At 29.9% G+C, this 24,929-nt stretch overlaps 3 protein-coding genes across 3 annotated transcripts; 1 reads left to right on the top strand and 2 right to left on the bottom strand.

Moving 5' to 3' along the window:
* Positions 1-561: 561 nt before the first annotated feature.
* LOC122503874 lies at positions 562-1,422 on the top strand. The gene has a single exon (XM_043614623.1). It carries the CDS (start codon positions 562-564, stop codon positions 1,420-1,422), a length of 861 nt encoding a protein of 286 aa, XP_043470558.1.
* A 3,838-nt stretch (positions 1,423-5,260) lies between these two features.
* Positions 5,261-5,861, bottom strand: LOC122503878 (leucine-rich repeat extensin-like protein 3). Its single transcript, XM_043614631.1, has 2 exons — positions 5,798-5,861; positions 5,261-5,743 (listed from the first exon to the last, which is right to left on the bottom strand). Exons 1-2 carry the CDS (start codon positions 5,849-5,851, stop codon positions 5,261-5,263), a joined length of 537 nt encoding a protein of 178 aa, XP_043470566.1. The 5' UTR covers positions 5,852-5,861.
* A 2,838-nt stretch (positions 5,862-8,699) lies between these two features.
* On the bottom strand, positions 8,700-9,742 carry LOC122503873 (SH3 domain-containing protein C23A1.17-like). Its single transcript, XM_043614622.1, has one exon. It carries the CDS (start codon positions 9,740-9,742, stop codon positions 8,927-8,929), a length of 816 nt encoding a protein of 271 aa, XP_043470557.1. The 3' UTR covers positions 8,700-8,926.
* Between the last annotated feature and the right edge of the window lie 15,187 nt (positions 9,743-24,929).

The raw sequence follows: 24,929 nt of genomic DNA, 5'->3' as shown, positions 1-24,929 counted from the left end.
TTTACATCCTAATGGTCTTAGATTTGATAATATTTACTTATACTCAAAGTCTTTACATCAACCCAAGTATAAATTCTTGGAACAAGTTGTTAATAATGTTGAAGGAGTAGAGTATTTACCATTTAGTGAGCATGAAGAAGTCATTACTCCCAAAGATGCAAAACGAAATTCAATATTTATATTTGATGATATTGCTTGCGAGAAGCAAGATAATGTAAGGGCATTCTTTTGCATAGGTAGACATGTTGATGTTGATTCTTTTTATCTTTGTCAAACATATGCCCGCGTTCCTAAACATTTGGTACGTGATAATGTTAATTTACTAGTTCTTTTTCGTCAAGATGAGAAAAATTTAAGGCATGTTTATGATGATCATGTTAATACTGACATGACATTTAATCAATTTCGAGAACTATGTTCAACATGTTGGAATTCAGACAAATATGGATTTGCAGTAATTGATAAGGATTCTGATTTAAATGATGGAAGGTATAGAAAAGGATTTGATAGCTTTGTAACACTATAAATATAGGATCATCCCTAAAATATTGTTAGTTCAATATGAAACCTTGTAATAATAACATGTTTCATAAAGAAAAAGAATATCTTCATCAAATTGCTAAAGCTAGCGAGGCAATTAGGCGAAAACATCGTATGTTAAAATTAGGAAAAGAAGAAGCTGAAAATGTGCTGACTGAAACTTTTAAACCGATAGTTCAACCCTTACAAAAAATTATTAACTTGACAGACACTGAACATGAAAATATCAAGATTGAAAAGAAAGAGCAGAAGATGGATGATAGCATATACTTTGAAAGTGAAACTGAAAAATCTCCAGATGATGATAAAATAAGTAATAAATTTCTATACTTATTAAATCATAATAGAAAGCAATGTTTAGATTCAACATACGGCATACGTAAGCTAAGTGATGGATCACTTATGATTGGTGATTCACCAATAACTCTTGAAGATCAGCATGTAAAAATTGGTAATAAACGATATCTTCAAACGCTTGGATTACTTGAACTTTTATTTAAAAGTAAACCTACTACATCGCTTATAAGTGAAGATGATGAAAGAAACTATAAAGAGATTCTGATTGCTACTAATGCACACAAAAAGAAGTATAGTTCCTCTGAATCTATACGTACGGATAAGAGTTACAAGTATTTGAATTTTATATCTCAATTCTTCCCTCGAACACCTACCAAACGGTCATCTGTAAGCGGTAGTTCATTACCTAAATTTATGATTACAAACAAAAATTTTCAACGAGAATATATCTATTGGGATGATCCAAATGAGTTGGTTGACCGTCTTAGACTATTAATGGCTTCTCAAGCTGCTGGAAATCCTAGTCACAATAATGAAATCATGTCTATCATTGAGGAACTACGTGAAGCTAAAATTATATATTAAGATGTGTTTTAGCAAATATCATTCATTTCAACAATGAGCATTGACGTGTTCGGACATCCTCTCAATCAAAGAGGAACAGCAAGACGAGGGCCTCCTGGAGTTGGTTTTAAACTTAATTCTCAAGGTAACTTTGACGTTGAAGGAAGAAAACTCTCTAATCTTGCTAACGCTGAAGAAGAAAACGACGCTGTCAATTTAAAACTTGTACGACATATGATAAAACACGAAGTGCGTTTATTGTATGAAGCTAGTGCCTCACTTAGATCAGAGGTGGACAATAACAACTTATTTCTAAAAGTTCTTGAAGACTCTATTACAGAAAAAATAAAAAATTTTGAAAAAGATATAAATCAAGACTTATCTTATCGAACAGCTGAAATTATTAGTGAATTGGATACTCGCTTAAGTGCTCTCGAGAATGAACAACAAAAAATTAACAGTAGTGAATGAACTTCATACCCAGGCTAGAAAAAATTATCCTCGACGGCGAGTTGAAATGCGTGATATTGATGAGACATGGCAAGCAGATTTAGTAGAAATGATACCTTATTCAAGAATAAATAAAGGTTTCAACCCATTTGAAGCCGCCATAAGGGAGCGCTTGAGCCATTGCCCAGCCATATAAATTGTTGGCGTCAAAGTACATGATGTAGCTTGTATCTTTGCTATCATCGAAATTTTCCATATATCTATTATTCGCTATAGTATATCGGTTGCAGCATTGACTTATGCCACCTCTAATACCAGACTCAACAAACATAATCATATCGATATCGGTTATTAGTTGCAATCCTATGCTCGTGTACTTGAGCATAGCATCCCAAGTTAAACCGGGGGTCGTATAATAGTGAGCAGGATCTAACCCGTACGCTTTAACACATTCTTTTCGAAAATTTTCAAAGACATCCGCAAGTAACAATACATCTGTTTTCATATACAAATGTACATAGTCGTAGAGATTCTGACAGTCAAACTCGGTCCATACTTTCTGCGCATGCGCATACTCGTCATCAGAAATACCGGCATCATAAAGCGTACTATAAAATTTCTCGATCGGGGGCAATTCTGTCTCATCTAACTTACTTTTCGAGTCAAAGTACTCATAAGGGAATACACCCTTGCGCGTCAATAATTTAATTTTTTCCGGATCTGTCACCGTACTGGCAAAAACGGAGTTGACGATTTTGTACTCGTCTAGGTACGATGCGAGTTTCTCTAGAGATGCTGCCATAAATCGCAATGAGTCAATGAATCGAAATTTTACCTCACTCCCCTTGACATGTTTAGTAAAAGAGATATACTTCTCTTTGTTAATGGGGAGGAGGTCAATTTTTCCTTCAAAGCTCGTCGAAATCGCGTGAATTATAAAATGGGCGTCATAGCCACTTAGGTTGTGAAATACTACGGGGATCGTTTGACAATCTTGATAGTTTAGATTGCACGATTCATGGGCAGCACCCCTATATTTGCCAGTAAGGTGACAGTGATCGCGGACTTTCTTTTCGCTTGCCGGTATTTTCTGATGACAAATGTGACAGATTGTCGCTCGCTTAAAATCATTGATTTCTTGAGGAGTTAATGCAGTCATCGGTAACGGATTTTTAAAAACTTTATTCATTTTCTCTGCAATCTGCTTTAACTCCTCAGCAAACCATTTCGCAGGGTCAGATTCATTTTTCGGACACGGTACATATTTACATAATGATTCGTCGTAGCTACATTTGATATAATATCCGATGCTTAACAATTTGTGACGCTGGAAGACTTCAGTCTTACTTAAATTGTCTACATCTTCATCCGCTGGAAGAAGTAGACTTTCACAGTCGGCGTAAATTACATATGGCACCTTTTCTTTGTTCTTAAAATTTTTAAATGTGATCAGACTCTTGTCAGGCGTCGGTAATTTAATTTTACACTCATTCATTTTTTTACAATTTTCGAGATGTACATTCAGTCTATCTACAGATGAAAAGTAGTGTAAGCATCTGTCACAGATATGTTTTTTACATTTCTTTTTAGATAATTGTTTCGATACAAGTCGCGATAGATCTTTTATCCATACATAATGAAAATTCATAAAATCACCTTCATCACATATTACATTCTCTTCAACACTCTCATCTGCATACATGTCAGCTACGTATAAGAGATTCACATGTTTATCTCTTTTTTCAGCAGAGAGATGAAGGGGATGTGTTGTAAAGTCCCCATAATATTTTGATAAACCATAGACGTTAATCGAAATATTATTTAACTTTTCAAATTTTGAGACATTTTTCAACGTTACTGGGAAATCTATACCGTCAAAATTTAACTCATTTTCAAATTCTTTATAATTCGAAACTCGATCATTTCTCACTACATTTGGGTGTAAGGCTGAGAGTACCGCCCACTTAAAACACTCATTATCTTTGTTTTGCACGTTAATACAGGCTTGTTTTCTTTTAATTTGTGAGGGTAGATCAATGTATGAGCTCGCACGCATCGGATTATACTTATTTACATTGATTTCAAGCTTTATAATTGACTGTAGGTTCCAATTTGAACCTTTGGCGTAAAACTCTTCAACACTATGTAGAATCGGCTGTTTAATGTACTGCTCGAACCAATCATCTAAAAGGGTCGTAGGGAAGATGTTGTTGGCCTTGGTTCCAAAAGGAATCGGCTTTACAACTTCTTCGTCATTCTCCATCCTCTTGAAGTTTGCGATGAGTACGCCGTACACGACGATGGGTCCATTCTTATTTAAAGCACCTCTAATATGGTCTTGAAACAGTGTGGACCCATCGTCTAAAAACGCGCTTATATCAATGTGTACAAGATTTAGAATCACATTAGTGTACAGTCTACACGCAAACGCACTCTCACATTCTTCCCAGCGCACACGTTTATTTATATCTGGATCACCGATTCCAGCGCCATCTACAATATGGGACTCAAATAATGCGCGAAGTCTAATGATGGATTGTAGAATGCTCACACATCTTTTCTTTTGATGTGTAAAGTACATCGACTTGAGAATGCTCGATAACACGTTTTCATGTTGTGAGCATTCTACAATCCATCTCCCAACGAATGAACGTCTTAAATTGACGTCGTCTAAAAGAGGAATCAACTCTAGAGCCTCCTGGATGAGAGTAATAGTTACGTCACTCTCGTCGAGAATAGTACCGTAATTCGGATACTTACGTGGTGGTCCATCGGTGGTCGTCGCCTTCCGCTTCATCTCTGCACCTGAAATTACACTTACAAACTAACAAAAAAGAATAAAGAACACACTTACAAGCTAACAAAAGAACACACTTACAAACTAAAAAAAGAACACACTTACAAACTAAAAAAAGAACACACTTACAAACTAACAAAAGAATGAACTTACAAACTAACAAAAGAATGAACTTACAAACTAAAATACTTATACTAAACAAAACGAACTTACAAACTAAAGAACTTAACCTACAAACCAATACAAAGTAAATGCAATAAACACAGTAAATGTAACAAAAAAGACAGTAAATATAACAAAAAAGACAATTAGTAATGGCAAGGGGAATCTGCTGATGCTGCTGCTGCTGTTGGAACCGCTGAATCTGTGAACAGAACAGCTACTGACTAAACTCGCCAAAATCCCTGAATATATACCCCGAAATCCCCACTCCTACCTTTCACGCATGCGCACTAGACCATTTACCCTCACTCCAACCTATCACGCATCCCTACTCTTAAATTTTCCCCCACCTATTCACGCATGCGCAACACTCTTACTCTAACGCAGTCGTAACAATTTCTATACAGGATACGCAAAATAAATATACTAATTTACAAAAAAATAAAAAATTTATTGATTATTAAAAATAAAATTCAGAGTTAAATTTAAAGTTACGCGCCGCCGTCGATGGCAGCGACGCCGACCGTGAGCGGGCGGTGGCTGCGCCTCTGGTGGAGGTCCCGCCGGCTCTCTCTCCTCTACCCTGGGCTCGGGAGACTGCGCCCTGGGTATCGGTGACCTACACCGTGGCGGACTTCCTGGCGGGGTTGTAGGCAACCATTCCACCGGTGTAGGCGACCTGGGTGGAGTCCCCAACTGAATGAAGGGTGGGGGAGACTCCGGTTCTCTCTTTGGTTGAGGTGTCGGTGACCTGAACAGTGGTGTCGGCGGCCTCTCCACCAGCATCCACGGCGGTGAAAATGGACGCCACTGGAGTGCCATCTGATGCAGAGGTGACAGCTCTGGCGACGGAGGTTGACGTTGGCAGAACCCTCTGGGTGGTGACCCTGGTGGTGTTTTGGGCAGCGGTACTTCGTTACCTTCATTCTGTAACTAAAGAAAGTATACTGTACTATACTATTTTATAGTATATTATATTATACTTACATTGTACATGGAGACCTTCCTCATGGTGCACTCGTAGCAGTTACAGCTCTCCATCGTCGACCGCTCTATGCCTCTCCGCGATCTGGAATGAGCTCTCTACTGCGTGCTAGTCACCCTCGTAAGTCTCTCTCCCCGCCAAGCGGTTCCCCCACTACGCGCGCTCACCACTCTGCTACATGTGGTGGTTGACTCGAACTACTGTGAGCTCACCGCTGATAACAAGCTCACCGCCGGTAACGCGCGAATTTTAAATTGAAATATTTTTTCTTATATTTATAATAAATTAATTCATAACTAATTTGGATCCAGTAAATTATGCACATAATATTATAAAATAGTTTTGAATAATATGTAGTAACAAATATTAAATAAACTACAAACAGTATTATATATAACATATAAATACTAAAAAATTATTAGAAATTATTAAACTTACCTTAATTAAGTCAAGTCGATTATATTAAATAAAAACTTTTTTTATAAATATAAATTCATTAACTTAAATAAAGTCTAATTTTATTAAATTTGAAGTAAAAATTAAGTGAATAAAAAATTTAAGGTAGTGAAAGTTGGATTTAATTGTTATAAGTGAAATTTAAATATTATATCAATTTTAAATTACAGACAAATCAATATTAAATTAACGTGAAGCTAATAATAAAATAAACAAAAAAAGAAAATAAATATAACACATGTAAAATAATATATAACATACGCAAAATGAAAATATAATATATGTTAATTAAAAATATAATATATGAAAAATATATTCAGAATAAAAATATAGCACATGCAAAATAATGTACATAACACAGTTAATTAGAAAAAAATAATTGTTTACTTTCATAAAATTGAAAAATATATATAAAACATAAAAAAGCTTTTCATTATATATATATATATATATATATATATATATATATATGTAATTTCACTATATAAAATATTGCAATTTAAAACAAGTATAATAATCATATTACAAAATTCAGACTAATACATTTTAAAAATGTAACAAAATGTTTTCTAAAATATAAAAAAATAAAATAAAAAAAATAATGAATAGAAAATTATAGTATATAACTAATACCGTTAAAGTACATAACCACACAAAAATAAATAAAAAAAATATCAAGTATAATATATAAATATTGAAAATTAAGACAGTATCAAGCAATAAAAAAAAGTAAACAAAAAAAATGAATAATAAAAATGTTTCAAATCGGAAAGTACTTTAACGGTATTAGTTATTTGAAAAAGTTTCTCTTACTTGAGAAATTCACTTCAAGCAAAGTTGAAAATAAAAAATGAATGGTTACTTTGCTACATACTTTAAACATAAAAGAAAATTTTCTAAAAATAATGAAAAAAATAAAACAAAAAAATAATGAATAGTAAATTATAGTATATAACTAATACCGTTAAAGTACATAACCACACAGAAATAAATAAAAAAATATCAAGTATAATATATAAATATTGAAATTTAAGACAGTATCAAGCAATAAAAAAAAGTAAACAAAAAAAATGAATAATAAAAATGTTTCAAATCGGAAAGTACTTTAACGGTATTAGTTATTTGAAAAAGTTTCTCTTACTTGAGAAATTCACTTCAAGCAAAGTTGAAAATAAAAATGAATGGTTACTTTGCTACATACTTTAAACATAAAAGAAAATTTTCTAAAAATAATGAAAAAAATAAAACAAAAAAATAATGAATAGTAAATTATAGTATATAACTAATACCGTTAAAGTACATAACCACACAGAAATAAATAAAAAAATATCAAGTATAATATATAAATATTGAAAATTAAGACAGTATCAAGCAATAAAAAAAAGTAAACAAAAAAAATGAATAATAAAAATGTTTCAAATCGGAAAGTACTTTAACGGTATTAGTTATTTGAAAAAGTTTCTCTTACTTGAGAAATTCACTTGAAGCAAAGTTGAAAATAAAAATGAATGGTTAGTTTGCTACATACTTTAAACATAAAAGAAAATTTTCTAAAAATAATGAAAAAAATAAAACAAAAAAATAATGAATAGTAAATTATAGTATATAACTAATACCGTTAAAGTACATAACCACACAGAAATAAATAAAAAAATATCAAGTATAATATATAAATATTGAAAATTAAGACAGTATCAAGCAATAAAAAAAAGTAAACAAAAAAAATTAATAATAAAAATGTTTCAAATCGGAAAGTACTTTAACGGTATTAGTTATTTGAAAAAGTTTCTCTTACTTGAGAAATTCACTTCAAGCAAAGTTGAAAATAAAAAATGAATGGTTACTTTGCTACATACTTTAAACATAAAAGAAAATTTTCTAAAAATAATGAAAAAAATAAAACAAAAAAATAATGAATAGAAAATTATAGTATATAACTAATATCGTTAATGTACATAACCACAAAGAAATATATAAAAATATTAACTATAATATATAAATATTGAAAATTAAGACAGTATCAAGCAATAAAAAAAAGTAAACAAAAAAAATTAATAATAAAAATGTTTCAAATCGGAAAGTACTTTAACGGTATTAGTTATTTGAAAAAGTTTCTCTTACTTGAGAAATTCACTTCAAGCAAAGTTGAAAATAAAAAATGAATGGTTACTTTGCTACATACTTTAAACATAAAAGAAAATTTTCTAAAAATAATGAAAAAAATAAAACAAAAAAATAATGAATAGAAAATTATAGTATATAACTAATATCGTTAATGTACATAACCACAAAGAAATATATAAAAATATTAACTATAATATATAAATATTGAAAATTAAGACAGTATCAAGCAATAAAAAAAGTTAACAAAAAAAAAATGAATTATAAAAATTTTTAAAAATCGGAAAGTACATTAACGATATTAGTTATTTGAAAAAGTTTCTCTTACTTGAGAAATTCACTTCAAGCAAAGTTGAAAATAAAAATGAATGGTTACTTTGCTACATACTTTAAACATAAAAGAAAATTTTCTAAAAATAATGAAAAAAATAAAACAAAAAATAGCAAAGTTGAAAATAAAAATGAATGGTTACTTTGCTACATACTTTAAACATAATAGAAAATTTTCTAAAAATAATGAAAAAAAATAAAACAAAAAACTAATGAATAGAAAATTAACTCCTCTTTTTCGAGGATGCGGTTGCCAAGACTCTCTCTGCCTTTGACAAGCGTCGACATTTATTTTTTCGAAGAGGATGAGCATTGATTTGAATCGTACGTCTAGGAGTTGGCACTGGTGGCAATTGTCGTTGTGCTGGCACTGGTTGAGCTCTCGGAGCTGGCACTGGTGGCAATTGTCGTTGTGCTGGCACTGGTTGAGCTCTCGGAGCTGGCACTGGTGGCAATTGTCGTGGCGCTGGTACTGCTGGAGCTCTCGGAGCTGGCACTGGTGGCAATTTTCGGAGAATTCGTGTAATCCGGTGTCGTGGCGCTGGTACTGCTGGAGCTCTCGGAGCTCTCGGAGCTGGCACTGGTTGAGCTTTCGGAGTTTGCACTGGTGGCAATTGTCGTGGAATGTGCGCAATCCGGCGTCGTGGCGCTGGTAGTGGTACTTCTTCCAGTATGGGTAGTTTTTGGTCTATCAGACCAACCGGTGGCGTTCTAATAATTAATGCTGGCTGAGTGCGGGTGCGGATATAATTTCCTGCAGCCTCAGTTAAATCATTGACAAATGGAATGGGTTGGTTTGGAGCGATTATAACCTCCTGTTTTAATTCCTCCATTGGCCTTATGATATCATCCTGACCTATTGGTATTGGGATATCATCTAGGATGATATCCTCCAACAGAATATCATCCATTTCAAGTACCTCCTCTATGAGATTTTCCGGAATTTCTCCTAAAGTATTGACTGCAGGGAGCTGATCCCACCTGCTTTGTGGTTTGATAAATAGATCTGGACGTTCTGGATCATAAATTTCATTTTTCATTTTTTCCAGATCTATATTTATTTGATTCTGAAAATTATATTATATATTAATACATATAAAACATATTTTTACTTATTTTTAATAAAACAGTGAGAATATATGATTTTTTAAAGGTTTATTAATTATAAATTGTTTATTATACTTTGAGCATTCACACTAAAAATTTTTTATTGTTTACAATCAGTTTATAGTTTTGAATAAACATTTTTCAAACGTCCAGAAAGGGTGATTTTATTTTTGTAAACCTGTCAATACTTAAATAAATAAATCAAGAAAAAAGGTTTATTCAAAACTATAAACCAATTGTAAACAATAAAAAATTTTTTCTTTAAGTTATAACTTTGGATAAACTAAATATAATTATAAATTTTAGAATAAGATAAAGTCTAATATTTATAATTTAAAATCACTTTAAGTTGAACTTTACATTCAAAAGAATTTTCACTTATAAATTTCGCAGGTTAGGTTAGGATCCACTCAAAAGTCTCAAAGAGAAAACATAAGATTAATAAAAATGTTTTTTAAAAAACATTTTAATTAATTTAAGGTTGGAATAACAAATTAATAATCACTTTACACCAAACTTTACTCACGTTTTCTCGCTGCAGCTGACGGAAGCGACATTTCTCATTGCTGCAGAAACATTTTATTATCATATTTGACGGATCCTAAAGAAAAAAAACAAAAATTTATTTATAAAATGATTCTATAATACGATTATAATGATATTAATTAAATAAGTATAGCGTACTCACCATGATTAAAATATTTTTACTATGAAACAAAATGCATTAATTTCTATCACTGTTCTATTTGTGGTTAGGGTTAGGTTAAGTATAGACATTAGGCTCAGGGGTGGGATAGTTAAAAAAAGGTTTTCATAAATATTACTATAATTAAAGAATTTATAGCAAGATAAATAATTAATCTGTATATTTTAAATTACTTTTAAGTTGAAAATTGAATATAGAAAATTTTATTACAATTTATTTAATATGAAAGTTAAAAATCCCGCCACAAATTAAAATAGTAGAAATTTCAGTAAAGTCCAATCTTGAATAAATAAATAAAATTGAAATAAAATTTAACTTTAGATTTATACATTAAATTATAATACTTTTAATATAAATATACAATCAAAATTTGTAATAATAAATATTTTTCTTATAAGTTTTATTGTTGAAGTTGAATAATTTTTTACTAAAAGAATAAACCAATGAGAGACGTCCACTTCTTTTAGGACTGAAGGAACATCGATTTGAAGGTATCGCAATTGAATTTTTTCTTTGGCGCGAAATACAATTTGAATTTAAAATTGTATATTATTATGTTTGGTAATATATTATTATGTTTGGTAATATATTATGAAATAAATATGATATATATAAGAAAATAAATATAAACAGTTATAAATAATAATTATTATTAAATAAACTATAAGCTGTACAATATAATATAAAATATACACTAAAAAAAATTTATAAATGATTAAACTTACCTTAATGTAAACAACTATAGTAGATTGATTATAAATAAATAATTGATTGATAATATAAATAAACCAATTATAATAAATTGATGATATTACACATATAATATTTTTTATAATAAATAAATAATGGAGCTATGTTTTGTACACTCAAACCGCACTTTGTCGGTAAAACAAAATGGCGGCTCACTATTTAAGCAGTTTGAATTTTTCAAATAAATTTTCAAATTTCCCGCCAAGCAAGTTTGAATTTGCTAGTGGCGCCATCCATCGGCGGCAGCCGGCATTAAAAAATCGGTCGGTAAAACAGAGAACCCCTTCTAAGCCACGCGAAAGTTTGAAATTAAATTTTTAAATTTCCCGCCAAGGGGTTTGGAATTTGTAAGTGGCGCCATCTAGCGGTGGCAGCAGGAACTACCCTCGGTCGGTAAAACAGAGAACCCCTACCAACCACTGATAAAGTAGAAATCTGCATTACCGACCGAGGGTACTTAGCCGAGATCAGAACCTGTCCCCGTACCCCCCTAGCTATACTACTCATGCGTGATTTGATAGAACACTATTGCGCATGCGTAACATTGACAGAACACTACTGCGCATGCCTGACATTGATAGAACATTACTGCGCATGCGTAACATTGACAAAACACTACTGCGCATGCCTGACATTGATAGAACACTACTGCGCATGCCTAACATTGATAGAACACTATTGCGCATGCGTAACATTGATAGAACACTACTGCGCATGCCTAATATTGATAGAACACTACTGCGCATGCGTAACATTGACAGAACACTACTGCGCATGCCTGACATTGATAGAACACTACTGCGCATGCCTAACATTGATAGAACACTATTGCGCATGCGTAACATTGATAGAACACTACTGCGCATGCCTAATATTGATAGAACACTACTGCGCATGCGTAACATTGACAGAACACTACTGCGCATGCCTGACATTGATAGAACACTATTGCGCATGCGTAACATTGATAGAACACTAATGCGCATGCCTAATATTGATAGAACACTACTGCGCATGCGTAACATTGACAGAACACTACTGTGCATGCGTAACATTGATAGAACATTACTGCGCATGCGTAACATTGACAGAACACTACTGCGCATGCCTGACATTGATAGAACATTACTGCGCATGCGTAACATTGACAGAACACTACTGCGCATGTCTGACATTGATAGAACACTACTGCGCATGCGTAACATTGACAGAACACTACTGCACTACTGCGCATGCCTGACATTGATAGAACACTACTGCGCATACGTGATTTGTGAATATGTATACATGTGTTAATATTGTTTTTTAAAGATATATACATATATATACGGCTAGGGTCGGTCGGTCGGTCGTTCGGTCGTTCTTCAACTTAATATAATAGATGATGATTGTTTTAAAATCAATAAGTAAATTTTTTAAGTTTTTGAAAGAATGTACATAGGGTAAGTGTACCAATTGCCGAGGGTGTTCCATTTGTCGATGTTACCATGGTAATAACCAAAAAATATTGTCTAAAATGTCTCATTTGTTTGTTTATATAATATTAATATACTTTTTTTACATTTATAACGCATAAAAAAATTAATATTTATTACTTTTTTTCATTTACAATGTGCTACACTGTTTAAATAAAATTCAAAGTTTGTTTACTCGACAACAGGAACTATCCTCGACAATTGGTACGTTTACCCTATAATATAAACATTTTAAGTTTGAAAAATGCTGGAAATGTTTATAAATGCAAAAGAAAATAGATTATTAGTTATATAATTATTAATAACAATGATAATTGTTCATTTTTTTACAAAATAGACATACATTATACTTAAATAAACATAAATTTGTCTACAAAAAAAACAATTTGAAAAAAGACCAAAGTCATCTATTTGTTAATTAAAATTGTTTTTTTAACAATTTAAATAAAAGCTGTATTATGCATTATTATTTGTCAGGTGGTCAGACTAGACTAATTTAAATTGATTTCGATCTTGTGCAATGTAAAAATAAAAAGTATTTTTTAAAAAATATTGTAAATTGTTAACTTTGAGTAACAAAAAAATAAATAAACAATTATAAATTCCAAAATCGGTTTAAAGGGATATCTTAGAAATTTTATCCCCTTTCATTTAAGACCAAGATCATCAAAATCCAATAAAATTTGTAGGCTCTAGAAAATTTTGAAGAGCAAAGTGTAAAAAATCCCACTGTGAGGCGTCCCGGGTAAAAGATACTGCGCTGGCACTGAAACGTGGTCGCGCTTCCACAAAAATTGCAATATCTCAAAAACTATTAAAGTCTCCATCGTTTTCTTTTTTTTAAATGAAAGGTGAAATTATGAGGAATATTTTATTATATATCGAAAAATACTCAAAAATCGGTCCCGTGCTTAACCCATTAAGGACCAAACGGACGAAAAATTTCAATTGACTTTGAGGACCTCGTTTTTTAATAAAATGCATATATAAAAATTGACACATACCATTTTTAATGTAAAATTTACTCCTCTTTCAGATTCTGCTGTTAAAATTTATTTATACCAAATTGTTAAAAAGTTATAAACAATTTTTTCCAAAAAGACACGATTTTTCGAGAAAAAAATTTCATTTCAGACGTATTTTCACCTGAAAAAAGTAGGTGGATACTCTCAAAGGCTTAAAGTATTGCGTCCATGGACCCTCAGCTACAAAACCCTGAAGCGACCAATTTTTTTATCAAAATGGCAGACGCTAATATGGCGGCTAAAACTAAACACGGTGGTCTTCAAGCACTTTTAGGTTTACCTAAAATGAGTCAAAATTGTGCTAACGCAGTTTTATCTGGAATCGTTCTAAGATTCCAAATTTTCATTTCCGAAAATCGTAGCTGATTCTTTTTTCGAAAAAAACATATTTATATATATGGGCAATTCCACGTGAGATTTTAGTCAACCTCTTAAAATCGGCCAAAAATATTTTTTTCTATTCTGTATCGAAAAAAACAGATACGTATTTTTTTAGATCTGTGCAAAATAATTCGAACCGAATTGTTCGAATTTTTTCGCCTAGTTCGAATGTCGAAAATTCGACATTCGAGTTAGCTTAGTTCGAATGTCGGTTTTTCGACATTCGAGTTACTACAAAATTCGAACCGAACCGAGTTGTGTTTGGTTTTAGTAAGCTAAAATGTCGAATTCTAAAATTCGACATTTCAGTCGCCCAGTTCGAATATTCGACATTCGAACTAGCCCAGTTCGGATGTCGAATATTCGACATTCGACATTTCGGCGCCCCAAAACCGAACAAAACTCGGTTCGGTTCGAATTTTGCACAGCTCTAGTATTTTTTTATTTTTGTTTAATTGTCCAAATTTTCGAGTTATGAATTTTCGAAATTTTGGACTTGTAATTTTAGACCTATATTCAGTAGCTTATAAATCCGAAAATATTGAGTTTAAGAAAAAGTTGTCAAAAAACGAAAGTTTTAGTTTCCTTTCAACTTTTAAGAAATGTAAACAAAACATTTTTTTTTTAATTTTTTATTAAAAAAAATTTTTTTTTCAATTTTTTTTTATAAACAAATTAATTTTTTTAACTTTAGGCCGGATTTTTTTTATTTTTTTAAAATTTATTTATTCCTCATAATATTGAGAAGATTTTCAAAAAAATCCCGAAATGGGCCTGATGTGTTAAATGAGTTTTAAAACATTTTCAAAAATCACTTGCAAGCATCACAGATGGATTATTTTACAATTAACTTTTAAAAATGTTTACAGCATAGACTCTTTTATTTAAGACAAAAAACACTCAAATAGATTAAAAATTATACGCTGTAGACAGTTTTAAAAAGTTAATTGTAAAAAAAATCTTACTGTGATGCTTGCAAGTGATTTTTGATGTTTTCAAACTCATTTAACACAGGGACCGTTCAAAAAATACGTAACGCTTTTTGGGGGGAGGGGGGGTCGAGCTATTTTTTACGGTCAGCAGAAAAAATGGCGCTAATGTATACAACATTGCCTTACATGGGGGTGGGGGGGGTCCAAATTTCCGAAAAATAGCGTTACGTATTTTTTGAACGGCCCCACATCAGGGCCATCTCGGGACTTTTTGGAAAATCTCCACTATATTATAAGGTATAAATAAATTTTAAAAAAATAAAAAAAATCTGGCCCAAAGTTAAAAAAAATTAATTTGTTAATAAAAAAATTTTTTTTAAAAATATTTTTAAAAAAATTTTTTAATAAAAAATTAAAAAAATATTTTCTGTTTACATTTCTTAAAAGTCGAAAGAAAACTAAAACTTTCGTTTTTTGACAACTTTTTCCTAAACTCAATACTTTCGGATTTATAAGCTACTGAATATAGGTCTACAATTACAAGTCCAAAATTTCGAAAATTCATAACTCGAAAATTTTGACAATTGAAACAAAAATAAAAAAATACGTATATCTGTTTTCTCGATACGGAATAGAAAAAAAATATTTTTGATAGATTTGTAGAGGTCGACTAAAATCTCACGTGGAATTGACCATATATATGTTTTTTCAAAAAAAGAATCAGCTACGATTTTCGGAAATGAAAATTTGGAATCTTAGGACGATTGCAGATAAACCTGCGTTAGCACAATTTTGACTCATTTTAGGTAAACCTAAAAGTGATTGAAGACCACCGTGTTATAAAGATAATTGAAATGTTCACAGTTTTTTTCAGATTCTTTAAAAATAATTGAATTTCTGCGAAGAATTTTATTAGTTTTGAAAATAATTGAATTTTCTCAAAGAATTTTATTAATTTTGAAAATAATTGAATTTTTGCAAAGTATTTTATTACTTTTCAAAAGAATTGAATTCTTGTGATGAATATTGATATTTATCAAAATAATTTAATTTTGGAAAAGAATTTTATTAAAATTCCTTAAAATAATTGATTTTACCCAACGGGAAGTTGCCAATGTTAACGATTGGTTCAATAATGGGCCATGCTTGGTACCCAATGGTTTTTTCTTGGCAAAACAATTGGCAACCATCATTGGACCACCAATGGTTTAAACTTGGGATGATCACGCTACTGCCAATGATCGGTAGCCAAGCATCGGGCTAATATTAGTTGCCAAGGAAACAAAATCGATTTTCAAAAGCTTGATTTTTTATTGGCAGCCAACAAAAAACCAAGGTTTTGAAAATTGATTTTTTTTAATTATTAATTAAAATTTATTTTTAAAAAATATATTTTTCAAAAATTTATTTAAAAAAAATATATTTTTTAAAAATATATATATTTTTTTAAATTAATAGAACATATTAATTTAATTTGTCACCTCTGGTAAAACAAAGATGAAAGACTGATAAATTCCCTCACTTTATATTTTACAGTGGAGGGATGACTGTGAATGTCTTTGCGAGAGAGAAATGTATATCAAGTTAGCAGTGCAACTTCACAAAATTCAAAAATGAACAATACTATAATTTGCCGTTAATTAATCGCTAATTAATTGTGAAAGAAATAATTTTGTCGTTTAAATATTTTTTTTTATACAGGGTGCCCTGCTAACTTGATGTCAAGTTAGCAGGGCACCCCCTTGAAACTGTTAAATCAATATATTTCGCAGAATTTCTTGCGCAAGAATTTACCGTTTTTTATCCGTAACAAATCCCATTAATCCTTTTGAAAAATAATTAAAGTTGCGAGGGCAAACAAAAGTTTTCGGGTTTAGAAGTGTAGAATAACCACTTTAACCGCACTCATAGGGTTATTCCTGTGTTTTGAATTTACCGCTTGTCGAATTTAAATGAATTGTGTCCGGGAAAAAATCGTATGATTATTTTCAACTTAACATTAGATAATATCAAGTTAAGCCAACCTCCTATCTCAATTTTTTATATTTGTTTTCATTTTTATAAATTCCACACTTTCGCCACTAGTTGTGCAATGTACTATTGTACCAAATGATCAAAATATTAGTGTACGGAACCCGCTATTTCAGTGCAAGTGAAATTCGCACTTGCCCAGTTTTTTTTAAATGCCGTCTAACATAAAAATAAACAATTATGAAAAGATAAAAATTACTTCGGAGGCGAGGGAATATTAATTTAGTTAAAATTTCTAAAATTTTTGTAAGATCCTGGAAAAAAATTTCAAATATAGTGTTTTTCCTACCTTGGATCCTCTTGCAATTTTTTTTAATTACTTCATACATTAAAATTTACAATTATCAAAAGAAAAAATTGTTTCTAAGGCATGAAAATGATAATTTAATTGAATAAACAATTTAATTTAATACCGAGATTTTTTAAAAAATCATAACTATTATAAATGGTACAATATAAATTAAATTTATCAATCTTTTTCTGTGAAAGTCAGGTGGCAGATTGCACCCGTAGTAATTTCTTAAATCATTAATGCGCGCATAGAATTTTACTAGTAAATTGAATAAGTTAATAAAATATCTCTGAATATCTATAATATATTTAAAATATAAGTAAATAACGTAAATATTTTTTCCATAGACTATAAACGTTGTAAAAATAATCTCAGGGCATTCTAGCGATATTTTTATTATATCCCTAGGATATCCTGTGAATATCCTCTAGATATACCAAGGACAGCCATAAGATATCCCTACACTGTAAAAAATTTATGGAGTTAACGGACTCGGGAGTTGGGAGTGAAATTTTTTGAGTTAAAAATCAACTCCAGAAGAGAGTTAATTTACTAACTTCTACTAACTCCCTTTATCACAAAATTTTATTCACAACCATTGTTTACATGATTCTTTATGTTTTTTTATTATTGTAGATTATGTAAATGCAATATTATAAATAAAAAACCAAACGGTCCGGTTTACCCCAGGGGGTGGGGCAAACCGGACCGTTTGCAAAATTTTTTAAAGTTAACACAGCAACTTAACAATAAAAGATAAGGTATATGTGTCTCTGGGAAAAAGTTGCGCAATTAAATGATCATTCAAACAAGCCATCGAAAAGTGAAATCAGTTGATTCGTTTGGTCACAAGAGTCAAAAAACCGTTAGGGGGTCCGGTTTGCCCCACTCTACCCTATTAATTATTTTAAGAAATAATCTTCTAAAAATTGAAAATTAAAGATTTTTAAATTCAAAAGTTAATAAACTAAAATAAATAAAAAATAAGTATAAACCAACTATTTACTACTTTTTTTACGTTATGGTACTATATATTTAAGTACTTTTTTTTAGATTTCAGCAACTCGAAGCTACTATTTCTTTTTTTTGAGAATTTGCACTACTTTAAATTCGCTAATACAAGAAATAAAAATATATTTTATTAAAATTTCGCAAAGAAATTCAATTATTCAGAAAAAATTGATAAAATTTATCCAAAATTTAATTATTTTCATAAATAATAAAATTTCTCCATTTTAAACATTTTAATAAAATTCTTCTTAGGAATTCAATTTTTTTTAAATTTTAATAAAATTCTTTACTATTACTATTTCTTTTCTAATACTATTTTAATTGAAATTTTGAAAAGAATTTAATTATTGTCCGAATTTTAATAAAAGGCTTCGCAGTAATTCAATTATTATTCAACTCATTAACAAAATTTCTGCAAGGCATTTAATTATTGTTATAAATTTGAATAAAATTTTTTTTAAAAATTCAATTATTTTCATGAATGATAAAATACTTTACAGAAATTCAATATTTGTGTTGTTACTTAAAATAATAAAATCCTTTGCAGAAAATAAAATATTCTCGTATAAATAACATTTTTACAGGGAATCAATTATTTTTATAAAAAATAAAATTCTTTTAGGAATTCAATTATTTTCATAAATAATAAAACTCATTGCAGAATTTCAATTATTTTTTATAAAATTTTAATCGTATTTCTCGAAAAATGTCACTATTCTCAAAAATTTTATTACAATTTGTTGATAACGATTCTTTATGGGAATTGAATTTTAAGAAACATTCAATTCAATTAAAATTTTAGATTAACAATTAAATATCAAAAGCAATATAGCGTGAATTTTTAAAAATAATTGAATTTTGAATAAATTTAATTGAACTTTGTAAATATTATTCTAAGTTTTTATAATTTAATATTTATTTCATTGAAGAATTTAGGAATATTTGAAATTTTGTAAAACTGAATATTGTAAACTATAATGGATTTAAAAATACCATCCTTCTAATTTTAGGTTAGGATTTTTGTCAAAATAATTGTGCGAATAAATTAACCGAGTTGAGTTGTACAATTCGAAACTCCGATTTTCGAATTGGCTAGTTTGATTCGAATTTACTTTCGAATTGGTAGTTCGATTCGAATTTTCTTTCGATTCGAATCGGCCAATTCGAAATTGAACACTTGAACAAAAGGAACTTCAAGCGTATAGAAATATGGATAATAGATATATACTGCCCACAAAGAAAAATTGATATTCTAAAATTAAGAATTTAATCACCGACAGATTAGCTCAGTCGGATAAATGCCTCGCTCGGCGAGATGGACCAAGGGTACTTGGTTCGCGCCCATTAGCCTGGGATTTTTCCGGCACGTGAGATAATCTGAGCGGGCGATTTGAACGTCGAGGACTTGGTTGTGTAATATTCGAGACTTCGAATTTATACATCCAAGACTCGGCGTCGATAAATCGGCTGTACTCAGTTAAAGGTTTTCCGTAGTTTCCCTTAACTATGGCCAGAGAGGGCCATGTGAATACGAGTACTTCTAATAAAAGTCGGCTGCGGACCGCAAATAGGGGGTATTTGGGGAAATCTGGGGAAATTTGGAGAATAATAGGGGGGTTGTCAGATATGTAAAAACCCGAATGGGGTATACATGAAGAGCAATTATATACTATAAAAAAAATATAAACAATAAAGAAAGAATACAAAGTCATTTTATAATTAATTAGATTTAAAAAATTATATTTTTAGGAAAACATTTTTCTTAAAATTTAGAAAATTTTGAATCAAAAAAGTTAATTTATTACAATTAAAATTTATTTGTAAAAATTATAATTATTTACTTCATTTAAATACAACTTATAATTTTGTTATTAATTTAAAAAAATTTTATTTAATTTATTTAATTTAAGAAAACAAATAATTTACATTACTATAAAATAAAGAACACATCTAAGTATTTTTTTATGATAATATAAAGAAGTTAAATAAATAAAAATATGCTGAAATATTATTGTATATTTAAAATTAAATTTATAATAATAACGTAACTTTATAACCATGGAAATTTCTAAAAATTTAATTTTATAATTGCTTATTTTTGAAAATTAAAAATAAAATGAATTCTTCCTCTATAATAAATATACATTTATTTTTCTTTATTAACTTTATAATTTTCAAATTTTTAATTTTCAATGTTCAGAAAAATATTTGTTATTACTTAAAAATAATTATTAATTATTAATAAGAAATATTAAAAATTATTGGTATTTGTATGTTGTTTATATATTAAAATTATAGAATTAATAAAAAATATATAGACAATTTTTAAGAAAAAGTTTCAAAGTACTATAGATAGCTGTATTATGAATATCAGCCTACTAATTTTAGGTTAGGATTTCTGTCAAAATAATTGTGCGAATAAATTAACCGAGTTGAGTTGTACAATTCGAAACTCCGATTTTCGAATTGGCTAGTTCGATTCGAATTTACTTTCGATTCGAATCGGCCAATTCGAAACTTCGAATTCGTATTTCGATTCGAATTTTCTTTCGATTCGAATCGGCCAATTCGAAATTCGAAACTTCGAATTGGTATTTCGATTCGAATTTTCTTTCGATTCGAATCGGCCAATTCGAAATTCGAAACTTCGAATTCGTATTTCGATTCGAATTTACTTTCGATTCGAATTTTGCACTACACCTCTATTAAAAACATTTAAAAACTTTTTTGCAAAAGCAAGGAAGATTTTTTTTTTATTAAAACAAATTTCATCTTCAATTTAAAAAGGGATTTTAAAAAAACAATTTTTCTTTGTTTTAAACAAATTTTTTCTGGGTGCAGAGTTAAAAAGGTGTTATTTAAATGACTTGCAATGCAAAGAAAATAAAAGGTTATTTTAATAACGAATTTGGTGTTAAAATAACAAGCAACAACCCTTACAACAAAAGGATATCTTTAGGATATCCTCAGGATGTCCTGTATAAATGTAAGATATCCCGAGAAAGTCCACATGATATCCTAGAATATCCGTAGGTTATCTCTGGGATATACAAACCGCCGCTTTGTAGGATATTTTGGGGGGGGTTTTCCCTAGGAATTCCGTGGGATATCAACAGGTTATCCTACACTGTAAAAAAGGGAGTTAAATTTTAACTCCCCAGGGGATTCTATAAAAGTCGCAACCCATTGGGGAGTTAAATAAAGAGAGTTAAAACTTCACACCCAAATGCTAACTCCCCAAAGAAAAAATAACTCCGGCAGGTGTTGATAAAGGGAGTTAGTAGAAGTTAGTAAATTAACTCTCTTCTGGAGTTGATTTTTAACTCAAAAAATTTCACTCCCAACTCCCGAGTCCGTTAACTCCATAAATTTTTTACAGTGTAGGGATATCTTATGGCTGTCCTTGGTATATCTAGAGGATATTCACAGGATATCCTAGGGATATAATAAAAATATCGCTAGAATGCCCTGAGATTATTTTTACAACGTTTATAGTCTATGGAAAAAATATTTACGTTATTTACTTATATTTTAAATATATTATAGATATTCAGAGATATTTTATTAACTTATTCAATTTACTAGTAAAATTCTATGCGCGCATTAATGATTTAAGAAATTACTACGGGTGCAATCTGCCACCTGACTTTCACAGAAAAAGATTGATAAATTTAATTTATATTGTACCATTTATAATAGTTATGATTTTTTAAAAAATCTCGGTATTAAATTAAATTGTTTATTCAATTAAATTATCATTTTCATGCCTTAGAAACAATTTTTTCTTTTGATAATTGTAAATTTTAATGTATGAAGTAATTAAAAAAAATTGCAAGAGGATCCAAGGTAGGAAAAACACCTATATTTGAAATTTTTTTCCAGGATCTTACAAAAATTTTAGAAATTTTAACTAAATTAATATTCCCTCGCCTCCGAAGTAATTTTTATCTTTTCATAATTGTTTATTTTTATGTTAGACGGCATTTAAAAAAAACTGGGCAAGTGCGAATTTCACTTGCACTGAAATAGCGGGTTCCGTACACTAATATTTTGATCATTTGGTACAATAGTACATTGCACAACTAGTGGCGAAAGTGTGGAATTTATAAAAATGAAAACAAATATAAAAAATTGAGATAGGAGGTTGGCTTAACTTGATATTATCTAATGTTAAGTTGAAAATAATCATACGATTTTTTCCCGGACACAATTCATTTAAATTCGACAAGCGGTAAATTCAAAACACAGGAATAACCCTATGAGTGCGGTTAAAGTGGTTATTCTACACTTCTAAACCCGAAAACTTTTGTTTGCCCTCGCAACTTTAATTATTTTTCAAAAGGATTAATGGGATTTGTTACGGATAAAAAACGGTAAATTCTTGCGCAAGAAATTCTGCGAAATATATTGATTTAACAGTTTCAAGGGGGTGCCCTGCTAACTTGACATCAAGTTAGCAGGGCACCCTGTATAAAAAAAAATATTTAAACGACAAAATTATTTCTTTCACAATTAATTAGCGATTAATTAACGGCAAATTATAGTATTGTTCATTTTTGAATTTTGTGAAGTTGCACTGCTAACTTGATATACATGAGAGAGAAGCAGGTACTTATATAGAGCCAGTGAGAAAGGTCACAAGCGAGAAGAAATCACTAGCATGCACTCTGGCGGCGCTTGTCGGAAGTGGCGCAACGTGTTGGTTGCCAAGCGCTGTGTCGATAATGTCAGGATCCCAGGCGCGAGCTGACAGTGAGTTTAGGCTTTACGAAGCTTGATTGAGGGTTGGTCAGTATTGGTCAAAGCTTGGTGGGACAGCGAAAGCAAGGCTGCTTGAGTCCGGAATAGTAACATCGATGTAAACCTGACGCTCAGTCTTTGTTGAAGACTGGCGTTCAGTCTTCAATCAATGCTGCGGAAGCCGAAAGCAGGACTGAACAAGACTGCTTCCACTGTTCCCAAATTTACACGCTTCTCACGCGTTCATTCAATATAACGTGAATATATTAATTATTATTATTATTAATAAACAGTATTGTTATTAATATATATGTATCTACATATTTAATAACAATAAGTTATTATTATAATAATTATATTATTTTTATATAAATATTATATGACTAACAATAAATGTCATTTAACATAATAATATTGAAAAATAATTTTAGCAAAAAAAAACACAATTTGTGATAATTTGTACATTTTTTAACTTCATTTTTGACAGACTTTTATTATTATTTACAAACAAGTTCACAAGTTTTTATTCACAACACTTATTAATTATACAGATTAAATAGTAATTTTATTATTTTATGTAACGCTTATAATGAAAAAATCCGCTCACATGTGGGATCGAACTCACGTCCCCCCGCCCCAGACGCATTCCGGAAGTCCTAGACGCAACCACTTAAACCGCACGGCCACTGAGTCTCGATGAGACCTCGGGCTAATGTAATATATTAATGCCAGTGCCGTATACTTTGTTACTTATAAGGGCAAAGTCAAAACTATGACTAAAATTTTACACATACTAATCCTGAATTATTTTAATTATTAAAAATGAATATTAAATAATTCATAATAAAATTGTAATCATTACAAAATTCAACTTTTAAAACATTTTACAATTAAAAATATTTCATAGATAATTTAATAAATATCGATAAATAATTCATATTTTTTATTATTCAGTAACAAATTCTTAACATTTATTATTAGGTATATTAATAATATATTATTTAAATAAATATAATTTGGAATAATAATGAATTATAATGTTAAATATTATAATTATTATTAATTATAATAATATTTATTAATTCAATAATAATTATTAATAACTATAATAATTAATTAATAAATAAATAATAATTAATTAAATTAATATTAAAAGTTAACATAATTAATAAAATTATTAAATATGATGCAGTGTCAGGAATATTTATTGCACATTTTAATTATTATTTATTAATTATCTATAATAATTTTGAAAACATTTATAAAAAAAATTTTCCATTTAACTTTCTTTAAATATGAATGTTACAAATAATAATATATTTATACTAAATAAATATAAATATTTATTAATCAATTGATAACTTAATGTTAATTATTATTATTATTTGAAACAATTATTATAATTATAATTATTATAATATTATTTAATTAAGTGAACACGGTAATAAATAAAGATAAACTGAATATTGAGTAAAGATTGATTCAAGCTTGAATCAAGATTAGATGTTCGAGCTTCACTCATAAAGACTGACCGAGTCTTGAATCGAGCATGGGACGAGCATTGGGTCCAATGTTGAACCAATATTGAACTAATATTGATTGACAGTGATGTAAAGACTGCTTCTACTGTGAGTTACCCACACTGAGCGTTCAAGACTCAATCAACCTTTAATCTATCGTCAGCATTGGTCTTTCGCGCCTGGGATATGCATGCGCGCCAGAAAACAGTTCCGACAAGCGCCGCCAGAGTGCATGCTAGTGATTTCTTCTCGCTTGT

This window comes from Leptopilina heterotoma, unplaced genomic scaffold, assembly GCF_015476425.1.
Source record: "Leptopilina heterotoma isolate Lh14 unplaced genomic scaffold, ASM1547642v1 Lhet_271, whole genome shotgun sequence".
NCBI classification, from domain to species: Eukaryota; Metazoa; Arthropoda; class Insecta; order Hymenoptera; family Figitidae; genus Leptopilina; species Leptopilina heterotoma.
This window is presented reverse-complemented; position numbering and strand designations above follow the sequence as displayed.